This window comes from Nesoenas mayeri (assembly GCF_963082525.1).
Source record: "Nesoenas mayeri genome assembly, chromosome: 2".
In the NCBI taxonomy this organism is placed as follows: Eukaryota; Metazoa; Chordata; class Aves; order Columbiformes; family Columbidae; genus Nesoenas; species Nesoenas mayeri.
This window is the reverse complement of record NC_137543.1, coordinates 107368218-107390504: the sequence shown is the minus strand read 5'-3', so window position 1 is coordinate 107390504 and position 22287 is coordinate 107368218. Positions and strand designations below refer to the sequence as shown.

The 22287-nt window shown below is 41.7% G+C and overlaps 1 protein-coding gene across 1 annotated transcript in view; it reads right to left on the bottom strand.

The window, feature by feature from the left end:
* EGFR (epidermal growth factor receptor) overlaps nt 1-22287 on the bottom strand; it is a gene marked incomplete at both ends in the record, with an annotated part of 154870 nt that overhangs the window by 7787 nt on the left and 124796 nt on the right. Inside the window, 9 exons of the mRNA XM_080340441.1 lie at nt 2316-2501; nt 6444-6542; nt 7786-7908; nt 9635-9776; nt 11253-11288; nt 16669-16826; nt 18793-18892; nt 20257-20389; nt 21425-21624. Coding sequence (XP_080196567.1) covers nt 2316-2501; nt 6444-6542; nt 7786-7908; nt 9635-9776; nt 11253-11288; nt 16669-16826; nt 18793-18892; nt 20257-20389; nt 21425-21624 — 1177 coding nt within the window. The remainder of the gene's footprint in view (nt 1-2315; nt 2502-6443; nt 6543-7785; nt 7909-9634; nt 9777-11252; nt 11289-16668; nt 16827-18792; nt 18893-20256; nt 20390-21424; nt 21625-22287) is intronic.

Below are 22287 nucleotides of genomic sequence, written 5' to 3'. Positions count from 1 at the left end.
ATGCACTTGTATTTTTATGAAGAGACAATTAACAAAAAAGTACTTCTAACCTACAAAGTTAACACCAAAATGATCCTGTTGATGTGATGACAAAGCACTGGAGGGAACAATTCCCTTTCAGCCTCCATCCCCTTCCTAAGCCCACTGCTAATGTGGACCACCATGGAATCCTCCACCCAAGTGCCTCAGCAGAACTTCACCCATGTGCTGCTCATTGTTGCCAAAACAAACCACCCAAACAAACTGGCACAACGCCACTATGAGTGTGCCTTTCATCACACAGATAGATCTCTAGCAAGCAGAGCTCTCAAAACAAAAAATCTTGAGTTGCCAACAGAAAACATTCTATCTTAAAGAAAATAATAATCACATAATCTAGCCCCAGTAGGACAAAAAATTTCCTGCTAAACATATCTTGCTGCAGAGAGTTATTAATATGCAAAGCTGCTGAAAGGCAAAATATCAGTTCCACACTAAGCTGTTTAAGACGTTGATGGCTAAAAGACTTGTGCACATGCATAACTGTACACTGAAGATGTTGAACTGCTCAGCAGATCTTTAATTGTGTGCAGGCCTGGGGTTTAAGGCATTTTCCATCATTAAGCGTGAGACCAATGTGTTCAAAGAGTTACTTCACAGGGTTTCTGCACATGGAGTATCTCTGAAAGACAGGACTCTGTACCTCGGTGAAAGATAATGTTTGTAAAAGATACAAAGAAAACTTAATTCAAAGCTGTGAAAACAGAAACAAAAATAAGCTTCCCAGGAAACTTGCCTCCTGCTGGTTAGTTACAGACATAAATATATTTGTTTCAATTTTTTTCCTCTCCAAAAGTACATTTTTAAAGAGTCAAAGAATGTCCAAAAATCTGGCACAACTTTATCAGAGCAGTAACACCAGACACATTGGTGGGAAAAAGGCATACGAGTGATTTATGAGCGCTTTGAGGGGAACTTCAGTGCGGAGCAGCACAAAGGAGTAAGTGGAAGGTCAGGCAGCACTGGAGAGGGTAGAGGTTGTTATGGGCAAATGTTGAACTGACAAGAAAAAAATCAAACAGAAGTTAACAATTGTGAATGGCAACCTTTTGGGCAAGAGATGCCCCCAGGATCATTTTGCAGACTGATTTTGCCACCTTAAAAATTAACAAGGAGGAGGGAAATGTGGCCTCCAGCTTATCCACCAAAGGGGCTGAACCCAGGACAGAGCAGTAATTTATTTTAAACAAAAGAGCAAAAGAGTCAGAAAAAGGCAGTTCACATCCCGGGTGGATGCATAAATTAAAATCCACTTGCTGCAGAGTGTGCTATAAAAAAGTACACACACTGAGATGAAAAATGTGCTCTGTATACTCTTTGGTGGATACATTTCTGAGGTCCTCAGCATGTTTCCTGAAAGCAAACCACTGCCAGGTGAGGCTGGGATGTACACAAGGTCTCGAGGGATGGATAAGGCTGTAAGTGTGCGGTTAGCTTGCAGACCGGCATTCCCGAAATAAGCAGCATTAAAGCAGCTGGGCTTTGCGGATACTGCCATCTCATATGACAAATCTCCAACAAACTGCAGCTATTTTTTTGCTGGTTTTGCTCCATTCTTCCATGCTTGCAAATGGCTAGCCACCTTCCAAACACAGCATATTGCTGCTAAGGGCCAGAGGCTATACTTTTGTCTGCTGCTCTTCTCCTCGGCAAATAGTGCCAGGTGTGATAATGAGTCTTACATTTGTCACTGTGGCCACTGCAATTAGACAATAGGCACCAACTCAGTGCACTGAGATGCCTCAATGTCTTTTGGTCACAGCCAGCCTGTGCTAGAACAGAGCTGGTATTTATTAGTCATCAGTTCTGATCTCCAGGCCTCAGAGATTTCAGCATGGAATTCTCCAAGGCACGCAAGAAGAAGTTTTCAACAACATAACTGTTTGCCCCATGGCACAGCTCAAATAAACTCACTGATGGAAGCAGCACTTCGATATGGCAGTTGCCAAATTCTACTCCCTTCCCTGCTACAGCTTCGTTCCTTCACATTGTTGTCTCATTACAAGATTTTTGGTTTGGACATAAATGCTTTGGTGATAATATTGTGTTGTCTAGAAGTATTTTGGAGAATAGTTAAGGTTTGTGCAGTAGCTTGAAAATGGTAAATTGTTTAAGACAAAGTAACTGTTTACTGACTCATATAAGGTATCTAGGAACCATGTGCTGAAATATAAAGACTTACAGAGACAAGTAAGTCAATAAATACATTATGCACTGTCACTCTCTGCATCAGGGTCTGAGTTTTAGCTGATCTGGTGGTGTGCTTGTCTGCTTACCTTTGCAATCTGCACACACCAGTTAAGAAGATACTGGGACCCAATGTTGTCCTTGTGCTCTCGGATGTAATCAAGGAGGCAGCCGTAAGGCATCAGCTGTGTGATGAGCTGAACTGTAGAAGTGAGACAGATTCCCAACAAGCGGCACACATGAGGATTGTCAACACTAGCCATCACGTAAGCTTCCTGAGAAGAAGGGAAAAAAAGCAATCTGAAACACTCCCTTTGGCATGACAGAAATGTTTGGAAGCAGTTTAAAATAAGTTTGTCAGTCAAGAGGTTGCTAAAATACTACATGCAAACTCTGTGCATCATATCACATATAAAATACTTGTATTTCCCATTCTGTGGACCAAGATTTTTCCTTGTGGAAGGTCCAGATTTTGAACACTGAAACATCGCTGAGAAGCCATAGGAGGGCCAGTGTCTCACTACTGGTACACCAAATAAACGTTAGACATAAAACCCTAGTAACAAAACTTATGGACTTAGGGGGAATTAATAAATCAAACATCAGTTGGAAGCTGATGGGATTTCACCACTTTGAGCACTTAATTGCAAGGGCAACACATCTTGTGAACATGTGTCATAGGACTTTTTTACCTTCTCAGATCTTTTTGCAACACTGACTGGAAATCAGTATTTTTGAGACTTTTGCCCCTTTGTCAAGGTTAATACTAACCCAGAAACTCAAAAGTTGTGATTTAGGATGGGACCCACAGTTTGACTTTGAGTGACACCAATTAATCATCCCTCGGCAATTCAACATTAGGCTAGCAACCCCTCGAAGCTTAAAATAATAGTCAGGCCACTACTGTGGCAGGGAAAAGAGCAAATCTGCGCTTTCTATGAGCTTAAGAAAAGAAATACCATAGCACTTTACTCATCATCTAACAATCTTTCCATCAATGTCACATAGCTGTGTAGCTGGTAAGAGCTATTATTAAACAAAGTTATTAAAGCAATGACGTTCAAGAAATAAACAACCCCGATTCTTAAGCAATACTCTCTGGCCTTGGTATTATTGTTTGATGTGCCAGCCTAAGCAAAACATTATGTCATGTAGTTTCTTCTGACGTGCTAATTCTGCATTTGGTGTCCTTGTTTTGGAGCCCCTGGGGTGAAAGTGGCCTCTAGGCAGTCTGGTTAAAGAAGATCTCTGGCAGAACTGGATAAGTGTTCCTCAACCTACTGCAGAATGTGAGCGGGGCATTGAAAAACAACCCGCTGTCATGGACATCACTGATTCTGTGGGCTAGTTTGAGGAAAGATAAAGCAAGAATACAATCTTCTAGTCAGTTACAGAGATATTTGTGGCAGTGTTTTTTAGAGAACCTTGTGAATTCACTATATGATCCTCAGATGTCAGCAGAGACAGAAACACGCTCATTTCCCCAGGCTTCCGAACTGAGCCGTTGTACCGATGAAGCGTGTCTGTTCCTTTTCTTGCTTCCTGTGGGGATTCAGATCCATATTGTATTCATTTCAGTGGGGGGGGGGAGGACGTGAATCTGCAGAGTCGGAGCTGCTCTCACTGCCCATCTGCTGCACAGCCCACGTGGGGCTGACCTGGGGGCTGAGAACTGGGATGCTGAAAGAGCGGGGTGAGCGTATGGGCCACACAGCTTTCGGAGAGCATCCAAGTGTTGACACTGCCTATTGCATTTGATACTGCAAAGTAAAATAGGCCACCGCCTCCTCACAGGGAGCAGAAGGGAGCTATTGTGCGGTCGTGGGTCCCTCTAAGTAGCCCAAGACATTAAAGTGGGCCTTTGTTTCAACTGTTTATCTTGGAAATCTCTGTGGTACACTCTGACCTGCTCCAAGTATGCTTGGTATTCAACAACAATCTTCTGAATTAGCCCTACCCTAATAAAGCCAGAGAAAGCTTGCCTGGATTATATGAGCTAAAGCTGCTATGCTTGTTCTATATCTAGTGTGTAAGACAAATCATATTTAATTGGACATTATTATCTCTGAGCCTTCAGTGACCTTGAAAAGTTGGTTGTCTAGCAAAAATCTGATTTGAGAGGACCTTTTGGAGTCATCCCTCTGACTTCTTTCACTGGTTTTGTATTTTTAAAATTTTCTTCCAAAATATAGAATGAATTCCACCAACCAAATAATCTAAAAAATGATCAAGATGGAAAAAAAAGCAAGAGCTTTTTGTTAAGCATCATAATTCAAAAGAAAAAAAAATCATCTGTGGATACACTATGGAAACTTCTTTGAAAAGAGAAAGTACTTGGATATCCCTGAAGAGCAAGCAGTCCCTGCATCTACTGCCCTGTCATGCAACTATCTTGATCTGCTGAAGGCAGGATGCAGTACTGTAGGCTTATTCATTAACCCTTCCTTCAGTATGCAGGAATTGAATGCTGTTAAGTCCAAAGCATCTTTTGTGAAGATTGTGTTATGCTCCTTATCATTGTGAAGAGGGAAATCTTTGCTGGGTTCTCAGTGCAGGGAATGCCAGGGAAGGGAGAGACTGCAGCCTGGCCACAGGCAGGACAGAGGCATGGACCTGGGGAAGGGCTGAGGCTGGCTTGGAGTCTAACTAAACTAAAATCAGGATGGATATTGCTTTATGTACAGGTTGTGAGATGGACCACATATTTTTTGCATTGCTGCAATACACATATCAAATAATATGGTACATAACACATGATCTGTCGAAGTAATGTATTGGAATAACACTGTTTATTCAGGGTGATTGGAAAAGTCCAGTGTGCTTTATTATCATCAATAGCACAGGTAGGTTTGTTCACAGCCATTCATCTTGACACTTCTCACTAGGAGTCTTTTGTTCAGATTTTCTCCAGCTTGAACCATTTGAGATGAGTGTTCCTACTTGAGGTGTCATTTGCTGTCTGAGCTGGATTATTGTTACATTTAAAAATAAACTTCCTGTTAAAGTGGTTCACTTCCTACCAAAATAAAAAGTATCCACAGTTTTGCCCATGGATGAAGGACCATCACCTCCACGCAAACAGGCTGTCCCAAGCTGTGGACCTGCACTTCACAGGTCCATTTGGGATCTAATCCATGCATATCCATTTGGGATATGCATCTTGTGCCTGCAAACCAGCACTTGATAGAAGAACCCCTGTCAAATCCAGGCTTCCAATCTACGCTTTCTAGGGGCACACTTGTGTATAGCAAGGATAATTTAAAGACTTCATCTGCACCAAATACACTATGCTGCTTGGGGAGTCCCTGGACTGACCAGTCCTCCCGAGTGACCCAGCAGGCTCCAGCTCAGGGCTTGAAGGGCTGAACACACAGGACAGACACACACACATAGACACACACACCGTGTTTCTTGTCACTGAGGACTCAGCCACAGCGTAGGAAAGCTGAAATGAATGTATACTGAACATGTGAGTGCTCCTTTCTGCACTCATCATTTTCCTCTCCTCCTATATAAATATATATCCTTGATGCTTCATGTTGTATGGCTTCAGATCTAGTGACAAGAGTTCAGATTTTTAGCTATTCCAAGGCCAGGGAACTTTGTGTTTAGGACTCTGGCTCACCCACTGTAAACTCACACATTTGTAAACTCCTGAAGCAGTGCCCCACAGCCTTTTCCCCACAGCTATATCCAAGCAAGAGAATAAAATTCCCATGCAAGATAAGTTCTTGCTGTTCATGGAAGAGAAATCAGACAGCTGGGATTTTTTTTTTTCTTCTGGATTTATAATTAACTTAGTCCTATATAACCAAGCAACTAGGTTATGACAATCTGCAATGTAAGGATTCAGAAATCACTAGATCTGTCATTACTGTTTTTAGTTCTACTGCCATGGTGACAATGAATGCCACAGTTTAAAGCCTGAAACATCAGAGTAAAGAAAACAGAAGTAGCTGTAAATGTATGGTGCCTGACCTCCTCTTAGGTGCTACACCACAACTATAACATCAGTATCTGGACTGCAAGCAAGGGGTTCATAGGAGAAGCAAATGCACTTCACAGAGTGGGCTGAAAAGCCCAGTACTTCTATATGAAGAATGCAGTTTGGGGTGCAAAATATTTCTTCCCATCAAAAATCCTGATCTCCGTTCAGTTGTTACAAAGGAAAATTTACAAACTGCTGACAACTTGAGAAAACAATAATGAAAACTTACATCAAGTATTTCTTTGTTGGCTTTTGGTGATGTGGCCTCTCTCAACTCCTTAATAGCAACAGGAATTTTAACCTTCTCCCCTTCTGGGATCCAAAGTCCCTAACAAAAAGAAGTACAGAGTTAGTCTCATATCTAACAATTTAATTCTCACAATTACATATACATTTTATATCTTCTGAGTAGACTTAAATATTCTGAGCAATGGGAAGACACAGCAGACAACAAAAATATGCAAAAAACATGTCTTGTGGGAATTAACAAAATCCGTTAATGAAGTGCATGTTATTTCTCTTCCAGTCACCTCTACTGTATATTTTTTTAAAAACCATGTTCATTACCATCACTGTATAAATAAAACAAGAGATGTATAAAGAGCAGCTTTTGTGGATGGAAATCTAATTAATTACTGCATCACAGCAACCGCATGTGCAAAACCTTGCCACTTCCAATTTATAAATCAAGGGATGAAAAGCACTGGCATTTTCTCATGAAAACTAGAGATGGCATATGTACTCTACAAATAATCCAGCACTAAACATATGCAGTGGCAGGTAGGTTTATGTCTGACTGGTTCAGTGCTCTACATCTATAGCGTCATGAGGCCATTTGGGCAGTGGGTGAACAGTGTGGCCCTGTGAGGCCACTCTGCTGAAGTACCCAGCAATGTAGGTGCATGTTTTCAGAGGTCAATGGGATTTGTGCCCCTGCAGATCTTGGCCATAGCCGGAGGTCTGCTTCAGAATACAGAGCTTTATAAAAAGATAAATGAATCTACAGTTTGCATTTCACTACTACTGGCAAAGCCTGAAACACATACCCTGAACAAAAAGATAACAGGAAGATAGAACTTGGTGAAGAAGAAACACAGAGGATTAAAAAAATACCAAGAGAAAAAATACCCTGTGGACCTACACACCTGAAGGTGTGTAGACAATTCCACATATTTGAGTCAGTTCTAATGAAACAATGATTGACAATTATAAAAACAAGACCTCAGACCACACAAGAAAATGGCTTAGCACTGAGCTAACCAAAGTGCATTTCTTTTTTTTTTTAAAAAAAATTCCTAATATTCACAACAGCACATATTTGGCTGTAGTAGCTTTTAAGCAGAGATCTTTGTCGTCCAGGTTCAGCAGTATGGCTTTGGTAACATCTTATGGAAAACTTCCCATGTTACCCAATTCGTAAGTCAACTAATGGGAATGGAGTCATCTCTCAACCATTCAATATAAACGTGCTATAAAACCTAGTAAAAAAATAAACTACACAATGATTGTAGCTTCCAGTTCATGCTCTGATTGGGTGGCTTCTCTGTGAGGGAGCAAGATGGTAATCTTACCTTATAAACAGTGCCAAAAGCACCAGACCCTAAAACTTTGACCTTTTTAAATTCTGTTTCCTTTAAAATTCTCAGATGAGCCTGGTTCGGTGCCTCCCCGCTGGGTGTCAGTGGTTCGACAAGCTAGTGTAGAGAGAAGTCAATATTAGAAGAATATACAGTCTAGGAAGACAGCAAGTAGAGTGCTTTTGGGGAAGCAAATAAATCCTTCCTTTAAAATAATGAACATTTTTTTCATGTGAAGCTTATGGGAGGACAGCTCCACTCTGATTTACAGCAATAAATATCTAGAGTTGCTCCAGATTTCAGAAGTAAATCAATCATGGAGTGGTGACTGACATTTCGAAGGAGAATGAAGGAACACTGCTGTTCAAATGAAGACTTAAGACTTCAAAGCCTTAAAACACATGGCATGAAGAACAGTGTAATTACCACAGATTCTAAAGAAGATTACTCTTTTGAATTTGTGAATCAATTACAAAAATGTTTTAAATACTGGGCAAGAACCACCTGCACAACCTTTCAGGTCTGCTCTTGTTTAACTGGATAAAATTCCCATGGTACTGGAGGTGGCTCTGCCAGACCACAGGCTTTACAAGCAGCAACTGAAAATCTAAGCATGATTCTTTAATCAATACAAAAGGCAATGTTGAATATTCTTCTGATGTTTCCAAAATTTGATCTAAGCCTTATTGCAAACAGCAGCAATGCCCTCCAAACAGAGATATTTAGCACTTTTTTTGATGGACAAGTCAGGCTTTTCCTTTAGTGTTTTTTTTTCCCTCTCCTTTGAATAAAACTGTGTTTAGCTAGAAGCGATCTGATGTTTGCTGGTCAGTAACCTTTCTGTTGTGATGAAATATCCTCATTTTGAGGAGTCCAGAGCATACAATATGAGCTGAGCACTAATTGAACTCTACTATCAAAAGTGTAGAATGCAGTGCTATGTAAAATATCATTAGGTAGTGCACCAGAAAGCAGGAGAGCTTGTTGTTTTTGTTTTTTTTTAAGGATCTTAGCAGCTGACTCTGCAAAGCCAGGGAGCACAGAGGGAAGCTGAAAATGGGCTTTTAGCAGAATGCTAAATCCAATTTGCTAATTATGTACTTGAATTGGACTAGAAAGAGAAGGGGGCTAATAATAAAACAGCATCTTTAATCCAGGATAGTGAATTTTGCTATTTTATATGTGAGGTACCCAGAGGGTGATGCTGTAATGTACATGAAACCATGAAGAAAACAAAAAGCAGTGTAGAAACCTTGTTCATGTCCAATAGGTTGAACTATTCACTTTGATGGCTTTATGGGTTTTTGTCCTAAAAACAAACCCAGACATGATACAAACACTTCCCTCAATTCCTTTACCTCCTCTCCTTTTTCATTTTTTTCTGCAGGATCAGACATATGTCTGATCAAGGTGGTAAAATTTTCTAAAGCACCCAAGTTGCTCAGCAGCCCCAAGGCTTGTCTGGAGGGATAAATAATTTGAGGCTGGGGGTCTACATGGCAAGGCAGTATGGATCAGCAAACACATTGCACCTCACCCTGAAGGCATAGTTTTTTTTCCAGAGTAGACAGTCTCCATGACTTTCATTGGGATTTAGACATCTAAATCCCCTAAAGCTTTTGAAAATAATATCCAGAGGGATCAGACTTGAGATTAAGTGAGAAGGTGTTAGGTGAACATCGCCTCTTTTCTGACTAGTGCGGCAGGCGCCCTGTTTGCCAACTCAAGGGTTTGTTGAGTGACGAGGCAGATGCACGGTACTTTAATACTCTGGTAGGAGGAGGCGGGCACCCATTGCCCCAAATAAAGCAGCTGGTGTTGCAGGCGTGCTGGCAGCGCTCACCTCCCTCTCCTGCAGCAGACGACGCAAGGTTCGCTTTCTGACGATGTGACGCCTCCGCAAGTATAGACCAATGCTCAAGCCCACCACCACCAGGCACAGCAGACCCCCGACGACGCCAGCTGCAATAGATGGGATTTTGGAGCTGCAAGACAGGAGGGGATGCAGAAAAAGGAAACAATGTTTAAGAGTTACGATTTAAAAAAACCCTATAGAGGTTGCATGAAGCCTTAGGTTGTGATCAAACATATGCTCTGGACATCCATTTAAGTCTATTTGACATTTTAAGTATCTTGGGCACCTGCATTTTTAAGTTCCTCATCTAGTCGTCATATTTACTGGTTGCTTTTTTTGCTTTAATAAAAAGTGAATGATCCAAAGGACTGAACATATATGAGAACATCCTGACCTTCACTGTGCTTGGCAGTGAAGACTTCTGCTCCGCTGCTCAGCCATCTCCTCCTTCTGCCGATCATTTCTGCATCTACCATTTTGGTGCTGTTTGCTTTGCTGGGTTTCTGATTTTGTCCCATGTTTGCAAAGCCTCCTTTTAATAAACCAAACACTTTTATTTCTCCTTTAAAACTACTCCTGTGGCAGGAACTGAGCCTTGCAGAGACAAGCCTGTTTGTATACACTAGTGATTTTAACATAGTAAAGCAGGAGTGAAAAGGCTCCCTAAGCAGATGAGGTACTGACAACTTTGTACACTTCCTTTTCAAAGCACAGTGGAAGTTATGTTGATGGTCTGTCCAGGGAGGCAGAAGGAGAGGAGGGCATGCTGTAAGGGTCACCATGTACTTCAGATCATCAATCCTCCTCCTCAGGCACAAAATGTCTGAGACCAGGTAATATATGAACCATCTACATTGTACATACAGATTGCTGACTGCTTATTAGAGCCTGGGTCATTTCAATTTAAATTGAAAACAGAAACCTGTTTTCCAAGTTTGTTTTTTTTGGTCCATATTTAGAGAGTCATTGCAGCTCTTTATAAGTTGCCCCAGGGATTACTATTAAATAGAGTAACTTTTTAACAGTATGTCTAGGTTGAATTTGTCTTGCCATAGCATGATTTTGTTGCCAGAAACTAAATCACTCTCTCTCAGTCAGAGAAACCTGTTCATTTGTTGCATGACCTTGAGCAAGTCATGATGTGGAACAATGCAACGTAAGATCTAGTGTGAAGAATGAACATCCATCTGTGCACAAAGCGATTAGAGATGTACAGAGCACAGGGCTGGAAAAGACCCCCTGGGTACCTGAGATGAATCTCCTGTAATGCAGGTTATCATATCAATCCTAAACATATCTCTCTCTGCCACTAGCTCTTAATCCTTTGTTTTTCCAGATCCTACTTTTGCTCTTCAGTAACAGATTCCAGGTCTCACCTTGACAAACAAGTTAAGCAGAACAAGGTTTTGGAGTCTTGTGCCAGCAGGAATATTTCTCAGTCCTTTAAATCATTTTTATACCTCAGAACTTGCTCTAATCTGTCACTTCCCTGTACAAAGCTGAGAACTTAACTTTAGTCCCAGCCTTGCAGTGTCCAGCATGGAAGTACAAACATGCACACATTCTTTCCAGTTCTGTCATTGATTGTAGCAGATGAAATACTCACCCATTTGGACAGCCTTCAAGACCTGGTCCTTTGCACCTGTGAAAACAAATAAACATGACCAGCATATTAGCTCTGGTATGCATACTCATATAAATCCAACTACGAAGAGTGCTACTGATTGAAAAGTTCATGTTTCAGAGCAGTCCAAGTATTAACATAAGAATTTATAACAGTCATATAGTCTATTAAATATCAGCCAATGGCCTTGCTCCAAAATCTTTTATCTAGAGGCATAGTTATGCTGCATACATACATTTTAAACCAGCTTTCTGTCATGTGGTAGAATGGGGGGTGGACATATATACACAAAATTCAAATGGACCTGGATTCTCTGGCTCTGTGTGGACACCTGCATTGGTGCAGAAGCTCAGGGCTGATCATGGAGGAGAACAGAAGTAGCTTCTTCCCCACACTATGGCAAAAAGCCACAAGGAAATGCATCACTGCAGACCCTCCTGCATAATCCTTGTTTCCTGATAAGCAAAAGATTCCAATTTCCAGACTTTCCATTGCAGTGGAAAACTTAGGTAGCAGATACACACTTCCATCAGAAAACAGGATTTGACTACTCGCTTTGGCTATAGTCTGTTAGTATGTATCCATGATATTTTTATTTCAGAGTCTAAGATCTAGAGATACTGGTAATGTAAACAGGTATAATAGTTATGCAGAGAGCCAGAAACTCTACTAGCAAGTCATTCACCCTCCATTTGAGTTTGAAATGCCTGAAATCCGTTTTGGCAGCCTGATGCAAAAAACAACATGGGTGAAAACATATTGACTGCATTCACTTGATGGTCTAATGGGCATAAGAGGCACCGTGTTTTCCCTCAGTGCTGCTGGGCTGCAAGATATATGCTCTTCATGGGAATTGTGGTCTTTGTGGTGTCTACCGAGGAAGAAGAGTATTACAGAGAGGGTTGCATCACCTCTGAAAATAAGAGCACAGCAAGAAGAAAAGTCCACTTTGTGGTATCCGCTCCCTGTGTTGACTTAAAGAAAATGCATCCAGAGGAGGTCAAGAAGGGGGTAAGAAGTGAGCCTGTGTCTGGAAAACTGCTCTGAATTCCCTCTCACCAAAAAGAGAAACCAGAAAAAATTCAAAATGGCAGGTGGAGCTGTAGGCCTTATAACATGATCTAGGTCTGGGGGAGGAAGAGGTGAAGCAACTACTCATTTTATTGCGTGTTTGTTTGTGTTTATTACCCTGATCTTTCCTTGTGTATTTGACTTGTTTCTGGGCCAGCACAATGCTCCAAGACCCAGCATTTGAAAGGTCTTGTGAGTTTACTGGGCTCCCATGCAAGAATGTGCATCCTGGTGTCCTAAACATGCTGGAAGTGCTGTGCATAACCGGTTCCCAGATCCCAGACACTCTGCTTTGTTAGTGCTCCTGGTCTGTCTATGGCTTGGTTTGTTTGCTCAGTTGTGTAACTAAGCACAGAGAGGCCGCACGTGCAGAGCAGAACCACCAGCATGCTTACAGTCACAGGAGACATATCTAGTTTTGTGCCAGCATCTCTCTTCAGCTACTCAACAGAAAACAGATCTAGGACCCAAGACCTCATCCTATCCTGCTCTACCACCCAGATCTGAATTTCTACATGCTAATGCAACAAAGCATGGGCAGATTCTCCTGATAAGGATGTGAAAATAAAAGACATCACATTATTTCAGAATGGTCCTTCAAATTTTTTCTTCCTAAAAATACCAATTTACCATGCTACTTTATGATGGTACATCCTCCATGTGTTTCCTAACAGCAAAAAAAAAATGGCTGAGGTGACAGTATCTACAGTCTGAAGAATGACCAAATAGTTACTTTCCTACACCAGAAAGTAGAAGTAGGAGAGGTGTAGATTTTCATCTGACACCTTCTTTTTAAAAATTATTTCCCACTCAAATCCATCAATATCAAGTCTAGTAGGATAAAGTAAAAGGTGTTTGGGAAGAAAATGACAGATCAGGTTGTGCTTTTCAAATCCCACGTGATTTTCTGATTCATTTCACAAGTCAAAGGAGAAAAACAGCCTATGACAAATATCCATCCAGGACTAAATATAACTATCTTTCTTAATGTAGAATTTCATCATGACACCCAACATAGGTAACCCAGGATTTACGGAATCTAAACAATAACTTCTTCCACTTCTGTATCGTTTTTCTTCTGCTTACAGAAACCAAAATGAGAAATGTGACATTGTGTTATGAGCTGCCTCAAGGTCTTATGGATGTATCAGATGGAATCTAGTAGCAGTTGTAGTCTCTGGAACATTTCTCTGCTTATTGGAAAATTAGTGCTGTGTGCAGTCTCTGAAAACTATTGCATCCTGAACTCAGCATTTCATCTGTCTATGTAAATATTACTCGTCCCAGTACAGACACAGCTATTTTTTCCCAAATCCATCATGATTTTCACAACTTTCTCCCACCTGTAGATCCTAATTTGATATAATACAGCACATTGCTATGATTTATGGCCTTCCAGGGGGAACTCACACTATAATACCTTACATTACTTCACAGTCACAAAAGAAATGGAAAACCATTGGGAATTTTAAAGCCTTGCAAGAACTCTCCTCTGTCCTTTCTTTCTCATTAACCTTCAGACTGTGACAAAGGCATTGCGTTTGTGCCATGCTGATGCAACCTTTCCTATCAGACCCCCTAGCTGCTTTCTCAGCCCCCTGGAAGCCCCTGGCAGTTAACATGAAGACTGGTGAGACACGTAGTGTTGGTAGCAACTGTGGAGGCAGGACGTGTCAGACAGTGCTATGAATTACAGTGGTGGCTTCTCTCCTTTTTGCTCTTCCATCCCAGTGGTTGTGGCTGAATTTATTGCCTGTACTCTGGATGAGTGGCAAAGGAAAACCAAATCGTTTAGCACCAAGCAAATTAATCAAGCTGGTGTGTGTCTTTAGTTGCTGGAGGTATAAATGGGGTGATGCCAGGGCTGTCTTTATCAGAGCATATTTTCTCAGCTGTACTAGAGGCATAGCACAAGGAAGAAACTGGAGAGAAGGGGTCTTTTGGGCTGGGCAGGAGAAAGATTCCTCTATTCTGTTTTCTAATGAAGGCTGAAAAATCGACTCAGCAAAGAAAAAGAGACTAGATGGGATTCTTCACAGCAATACAAAGGAAGCAATGCACTACCAGTAAGTGCACCTAAAGACCAAAATTTGTGACAAAGCTCAGCTGGGAAGAGAAGTCCTCTTTACTTGCAGTTTCTTCAAACAAGGAAAATAGAGCCAGATCCTGGAAACATTACTTGCATGACTATTGAAGTCAGCACACTTAATCACGCTGATAAGATTTTGTGGGCTGTAGCCATGAAATTGGACAGGGACAGAAATAAAGTTGTTTCTTGTCATGCAGAAACTGCTGAGACTGGTTTCTAAGGATGCAAAAACTTCATGAGACAGATGTTTTCCACCCACTGCTGAACAGAACCCATTCCTGCAGCACGAGGGAAAGGCATGAAGAGAAGTGGCGTTACTGACTGATTGCGTTCATGGGGACAACATTGTGCCAGACTTCATGTTTCCAAGATTATGCCTCTGACACTGGCTCCCTACCCATCAATGCTATTGGCTTCAGGCGTCCCATCTGTAAAGCAAAATAGTAACACTACCTTCTCCTAGATTTCTTGAGCACTTCAGGGAAACAGCTTATTTCTTCTGCCACATTTGGGCAGTAACTCCAACACGGCCATTGAACATGCCTACAATACAGCTGTGGCAAACTTAGACCAGTTCTTTCATATAAGAGATGAAACAGATACTACTTTTTATGTCTGCATTAATAACACAGGGCCAAATACACTGAGGCACCCCTAATTTAAAAAAAACCCCTCTCCTTATCCTACTCCAGCACCTGCCAGGCTCCTGTGGTACACACCTCCACTGCTAAAGCCAGGCAAGAATGGACTTTTCTGATGAACTCTGCTCTGGGGACTTGCTTGTGCACCAAGAGCCAGTGCATGACTTGGAGCTATTAATAAATCCACATCTGACAGGTTATGTCCCTCGAGTTTGCATTCACTTGAGTCCAGTGTTTGGTCTTGCTACCAATGCTGCACAGCTCAAAGCCTCGTTCAGATGTGGTTATCCACTATGCTGCTCCAGTAATCAGCCACATTTCCATGTGGCCAGTTAGAAGGATATTAGATCCCCATGGCCAGTTTGTATCAGTAGGGACTAATGGCTGCAGCTACTAAGGTCATTAATAGAGAGCAGCTATTAAGAACCCTCTTCAATTGAGATCATTTGTTCTCAGGAGTGTGATGGGAAGCCCTGATAAGCCTTGACTGCAACTGTAACAAAACACAGGGGCCATCGCTGTAAATCACAGCAAACCCACACGGCTGTTACAGCTACCATCTGAAAACCAGAGCACTAGGAAGTGCCATCACTTGCTGGTTTAGCTCTTCATCTCCTTTTCTCCATGAAGGCGGGGACCTGAGCACTCTCCTCTTTAATGACCTGGCAGTTGCATTAGCTTATATACAATTGCATGATGGTTGCTCTGAATATGTTGTAACTTCTCTCTTGCAACATGTATTACAGCCACACTACAGAAGGGTTTTGGATCAGACAGACCTGCAGGGTACAGGGCAGAGGCCTGTGAAGTAAAAGACACCAAACATGGGCTGGTTTTTTGCTATGGAAGTATCACGGTCCAACAACCGAATCTCAAACCATAAAACCTTTTATTGTGCATCCCTTGCAGCTGGAAACCAGGAGAGCAGACAGCTGTTGCTTATTGTCATGTAGGTTAAATACAGCTCAACTCACAGCTCATTACAGGTGGCTGTTTAAGTGTGACTCCAAATAAAGACAAAAATTGTTCATAAAGATTGGGTTTACTGTGATGCTCATGAATAAAGCCACACTCAGGAGGCAAGCAAGGCTTTAAACTCAGACCAAGTGCTACGATATGGAAAGAAGGAAGAAAATCACTGTGGTACCCCAGTGGGATTTCTCTTTTATAAAATGAAAGGTGTGAGAAAGATGGGCCCAAGGATCTCAGCATCCACCAGATGTCACTGATGTTCCTCCCAAAACCACGGGATGCAGCTCTGAACCAGGTGGGGGAAAAAAGTGCATCACTGGTGTGTAAGTTCTGTAAAATTCAAGGAAGTTTTCTCTTTAAATCAACAAACCAACTGGTTTCAAGCCCTCTAAAACATTTTCCCTTTATTTGCCCGCTGTGTAGAGAGGATGTGCCACTGAACTTCTATTTACAAAGTCCACTGCACTCTGCATACGTTACCTGTGTACTCCCAACCTCTCTTGCTCCCTGCTGTTCCTTTTGCTCAATGGTTTGAAATGGGACCATCAGGAAGGGAAAGAGCTTGAAACAGCTATTTCCATATTTTTTCCCTCCCTGTTTGCATTTAGCCTGAGGTTTAACTCACCCTCGGGTACAGTTTGGATGGCAGAGCTGGCAAACACCATTCCTGTCAGCGTATTTCCAGACGAGTGTGTCATTCTCACCCAGAACCCCTGCTGGGCAGGATTTCACGCAGTGTGGGCCATCTATAAAATGGGCACACTTTATGCAATTGTCCGGGCCCTGCAAAGAGAAACAGCTTGTTTATAATGTACTTACATCAGCCTATTCAGGAGCAAATTCACATGATAAATCTAAATGCCTTCCACTGCTGGATGTTTTCAGCATCATCTCATTTTATTGCCTTGCTACTTGATATTCTTCCAAGTATTTGCTCTTGTAGGATGGACTGTACAAAAGGTAGTACCTGATGCTTAAAGCTAATATTATCACACAATTTAAAACAATGGAGCTGGACGTGCTGACACCTCCCTGAAGTACTGGCCTCAAATCATTATTTTCCTGTTTCTCAGCTCAGGTTCTTTGCTCAGTTAGGGCAAAGTAGGCGATTAGGAGGCAAGCCAAGAAGTCCATGCATTTTTTCACTTTGAAGAGCACTTAGTTGGTGTTTAAAGGCATTGCCTTTGGCCATTTTTGGCAGAACTATTTTTATTCAGACTATAACACCACCAGGAATGCCCTAAATATTTTAAAGCAGTGAAACCAGCAATTCTGGGTCAAATTCTACTATGGAGAAACACCAGACCAGATCCACAGTGCTGGTTTCAGTGGAACTACGCAAGACATGCTATAGGAAGATTATTTTAATTACTGTAATGTTTAAGGGCCACACTAATAGACTGATTACTATATGTTGGGCAAATACGGAACAAGGTGGTGGTCACTGCCTGAAGGAGATTATAATGTTAATAACATCCTTTAGGCCATGGTGGTCTAAGCTAGAAGGGAGAATGGGAATTCTTCACATTACTGAGCAATGACTCTGCAGACTGATGATGGGCAAGGGTCAAACACTCGGTGGCTGCAGGGGATGGCAAGAAGTGTTTAAAGAGTTGGGTTAAGGAGCACAGAGGAGGACCTGTGATGGAAACAGGAGATTCAACTTCTACACTGTTTCCCCGAAAATATGACAGGGATTTATGTTAATTTATGCTCCAGAACTTATAACTTTTTTATACGTATAGCTGCCTGGACACTATTTAAATTGACTTTTTAATGAACTGTAACTAAGGCTTATTTCTAGAATAGGGCTTATATTTTGAGCATCCTCAAAAATCCTGAAAAATCATGCTAGGGCTTATTTTTGGTAGATATTACTCCCCAACCCCGCCTCTTCTGTCCCCCTTGAAAAACAAAAAAAAAGAGAGAGAGAATTAGAGTCTGATAATTAAGATATGAGTTCGAGCTGATTAAAAGGAAACAATTGCATTGCTGACAAACTGGACTTTTTCTAATACAAAAGAGCATTTTCAAAATTAAAGAATAAAATTGAGGAAGACTCTGAATGACCAGCAAGACTACACTGTACTGGCTTCTGTAAAAGGAACTTTTGTATGAATTTGGAATATTTAAATTGTTTTGAAAATCCAATCATTTTGTTTTGATCACATTTATTTGAACATAATTTAAACCTGTAGTCACATTTATATAGGTATTTACTGTAACCTAGTTATAGAAGGAAACATGGTTTTAAGTAAAAACTGCTTCCTGAATATTTTCCAGTAAATGCCTGGTTTTGATCACAATTTTATCATGGCTGTTCAAAAAAGCTACTGCTTCAATCCACTATTTTTTACAGTTCTTACACTCTGAATAAGGAAATTTAATTTGTTCACATCAACTTGGCTGTTCAGTAACTACATGTTCCTGAAATGTTATCAAGTTACCATATGATCACATATGTAAGTAAGCCTTGCAATGTTTTCTGTAAAAAGACATAAAACCAAAAGGTCCTGCAATGCCTGTGGTTGTGGATTACACGTATGATGGGTGACACAAAAGACAAATAACTCCCTAAGGTTCCCCCTCCTGTTTCTGTTCCTTTGCCCTGACATCTTGCCCTCTAATCCCCCCACCTCCACTCCATCGCGAAGAAGGGTAAATGAGACCTGAGGATTATCTCAACATGAGAAATACGTATTAATATATGGTCTGAGGAGCAGGTTTGCTAAGCTGAATCTGCTCTTACAGGTCCAGTGCAGGTTGCGTTGTACGCCGTGGAGTTTTGCACCAGGCACTCAGGGTGGCAGGGGAGGCACTTGGAGTCCTTTTCAAACTCTCTCGGCTCACTGGAAAACAAAAAATTAACAGAAATAATTAAAAAACAGGCTGATTAGCGAGTGATAAATTGTAGTTGTCTCTCCTTTTCCTGACTTTTCCAGTTTGAATACATTAGGATGATAGTACTGAGACAGGAGGAGGTACAGGGGGACACTCCTGGTTACACAAGTAGCACTTGCTCAGCACAACCAGGGAGAGGTAAGAATAAGGGAAATTTGGTTGACGGTGAAACACATGGCACCCCAGATTGTGCACTTCAAATTAGTTTGCTTTCACTTTTAAGTTAATGACACAGAATATTCACAATGATTTCCAAAGGCTTTTAAATGGTAGTGATGCAAAGAGATCATCAAAAACAGTTAATGTGATTCCAAGGCTCCAAATAATAATTACAAAAGTTAAACAGCAATGCACTGATAATTAAATTCATGCCCTTCCTACAACACACAATGAATCATTAAAATATGAAAGTTGGGAACAGATGGTTTCAATAGCGATAAAGCTGTTCCACTTCAAGTAATGGTGTTATTAATTAAACTAAATCTACTCATCATATGACACAAAAAATGCCCAGATCTGCCCTTCAGGTCATAATTGCTGCTGGAGGATATTCACTTACAAAAAAGACAGCTGCTGAACTGCAGGTTGCTAGACAAATACAAACATCAGGGGCATCAGAACCCTGTCAAGTACTTGCTTAACACTCACGATTTTTGAAAGTCAAACTTTAAAACATTTATTTAAAAAATCCATGTAATTTTCAGTGCTAGCTGTGCCTTTCCCGCCTACATCACCTCTTGAACTGACCAAAAAACCGAGCTGAGCCGCAGTCTTGACACACAGGCAGCAATACATTTTCCTCGGTCTGAGCAAAACTGAAGCAATAATTTTGGCTGAAATTGCTGCTCTCAGTGCTTTTTGGATGAAAGCTTGCTCATTCTCCCTTGACTGCAACTTCACAAATTGCAAGGGCGAGCTGCTCATTTGAGCCGATCTAAGAGTCGCTTTGCAGTAAGGAAGCCTATCGAGCAGTGAAGCCCTGGCTCCAGGGATGACTGAGTTCCCAGTCACTGCAACTCGCTGCGGCTCTCGCCCAGCGTGCTTGACAGGCATAGCTTGGATTTAAGCTCCTTTATTTCTTAGGGGAAGGAAGCATAAGGCTTAGCCTTCCTGGGCCTCTAAACAGTTTCCTCGCAGACTTGAGGACTCCTAAGCAATGATGAACAGGGAATAAGAGCTACCTCAGCTCCTGGCTTTTCCCTCTTTTTAGCTGTGCAGAACTAGTGAAATCCTTTCCTCCTAGCTATAACATGTTCTAAAATCCAAAACCCCCAAATCATCACCAAACCTCAAGCACCCCCAGACACCTTACCCTTGCAGGATATTGCACTGTTTCACACACTCCTTCTGACGATCAAAAAACCTGCAGGAGAAGCAGTGGAAGGGTCCAGGGCCCCAGCAGCCCACATCTGAGCACAGGGGGTCACAAACATGCCCGGCAGCAGCTGGCAGAGAAAGAGAGAAGAAAAAGGGCCATGGATGTCAAGGCAGGAGAGAGGGCAAACATAGCACTGCAAGTGACTCCATCCTGACCAGCCAGTTTCTCCAACCTGTTCCAAAGCAGATGTGAATGGTCCTGGCAGTGTGGAAGAGGAATAAGGATGCTTCTCTTAATTCCCAAAGCCTGAAATTAAGAATGACTTCTGGCCTTTCAAAATAAAAACAAGTTCCTCTGTGACAGTTTAACAGCTCTGTAATAAAGCTAAATTAGTACCAAGGTGAGAGAGTTGGGGTTGTTCAGCCTGGAGAAGGCTCCAGGAAGACCATATATATATATATATATATGTATATATATTAAAAAAAAATACTTAAAAGGGGTTTATAAGGACTTTCTACCAAAGTCTGTAGTCACAGGACAAGGGCCAATGGCTTTAAAATGAAAGACGGTAGGTTTAGCTAGGACATAAGGATCACATTTTTTATTATGAGGGTAGTGAGACACTGGAACAAGTTGCCCAGAGAACTTGTGGATGTTCCATCCCTGGAAGCATCCAAGGTCAGGTTGTTTCGGGCTTATCTAATCAAAGATGTCCCTACACATGGCAGTGGGGGTGGACTAGATGATCTTCAAGGTCCCTTACAACCCAAACCATTCTGCGAATCTGTGATGAGTTTCCAAAATACAACAAATTCATAGTCTGCAAAGAGAAATAATTAGATTTTGGTCTAGGGACCACCGTAGTTAACAACAGCGTGGTTGAACAACAGCTTTGACCTTTTCAAAAAAGTCCAATGTTTGGAGTTAGCTTCTGTGTCCTTCAACCTCTGTGGCTTCACTATGCCCATAGTGGTGAACCTACTCCTTCCCATCTGCTGGACAACAATAATTCTACATCCTTAGTGGAATTTTTCCATTTTTCCCCATCACCTTCATTAAAGCAGTATCACTGATGAATTTTGAAGCCAGGGAAATAAAGAGAAAAAAGCCTTGCATTTTAGCACGAGCTTCTGCAGAGAGCAGGAAGGCAGAACTGACTTACCACACTCATTTTTATTTCTGTTGTGTATAATCTTTGTTTTCTGGCTCTGAGTAGCAAACAGGCTGCGCCAGTCCATGGTGTCAGCATAACACAGGTTCTTGTTCTTCATAATGGCGACATCTCCATCACTTATTTCCTTGAGGGAATGCAGCCCCAGTGACTGTATTTTCAAGTTAACAACAGCAAGAGAATACTGGCCACTAAAATGGAGGTGAACAAAAAGAAAAATTCACAGAAGAATTACTAAGCAGGGTTTAACTCAGCATATTTTTCTTTTGTTTTTCAAATGTGTGTTGCCGCAAACTCAGTTTTGTTCAAGCAAGGCATTGCTCAGCCTTCTAAGCTTAATGCCTGGTACATGACATACCTATCATAAAAAAATTGCAATACTCATATCTGGTTTTGCATGAGAATTTTAAGCTAAAACTCGCAGGACGTGTGCTCCGTCAAGTAAATGATGAGCAACAGTGGTTGTAGGTAAAGCAGCTATTGTTTTGCACTGGTCCACCAAGTCATTCTTCCTCTTTGGGTAAGCCCAGGTTGGCACTGGGTGCACTGCTATTGTCTGCACTGCCTGGCAGCCATGGTCTCCATCCCTGTCTGCCCTGCTACCTCAGATCCCAAACTGCTTCTAACCCCACCCTAACTTGCCCGAGACTGCAAAGAGCTCTCCTGCTTGTGCTGCCAGGCTGGTGGCAGAGCCTGGTCCTGGAGAAGGCTCAGGGCAGCCCTTCACATGCAGCACATTGCTAAGGGTCTCATCCCTCAGGGCACATTATCTACTGCTACAGAGATGGTGCTCGACTTCTCGCAGGCTTTTCCCCATTTTGTTTCACTTTGGGGATACCCACATACCTTGGTGT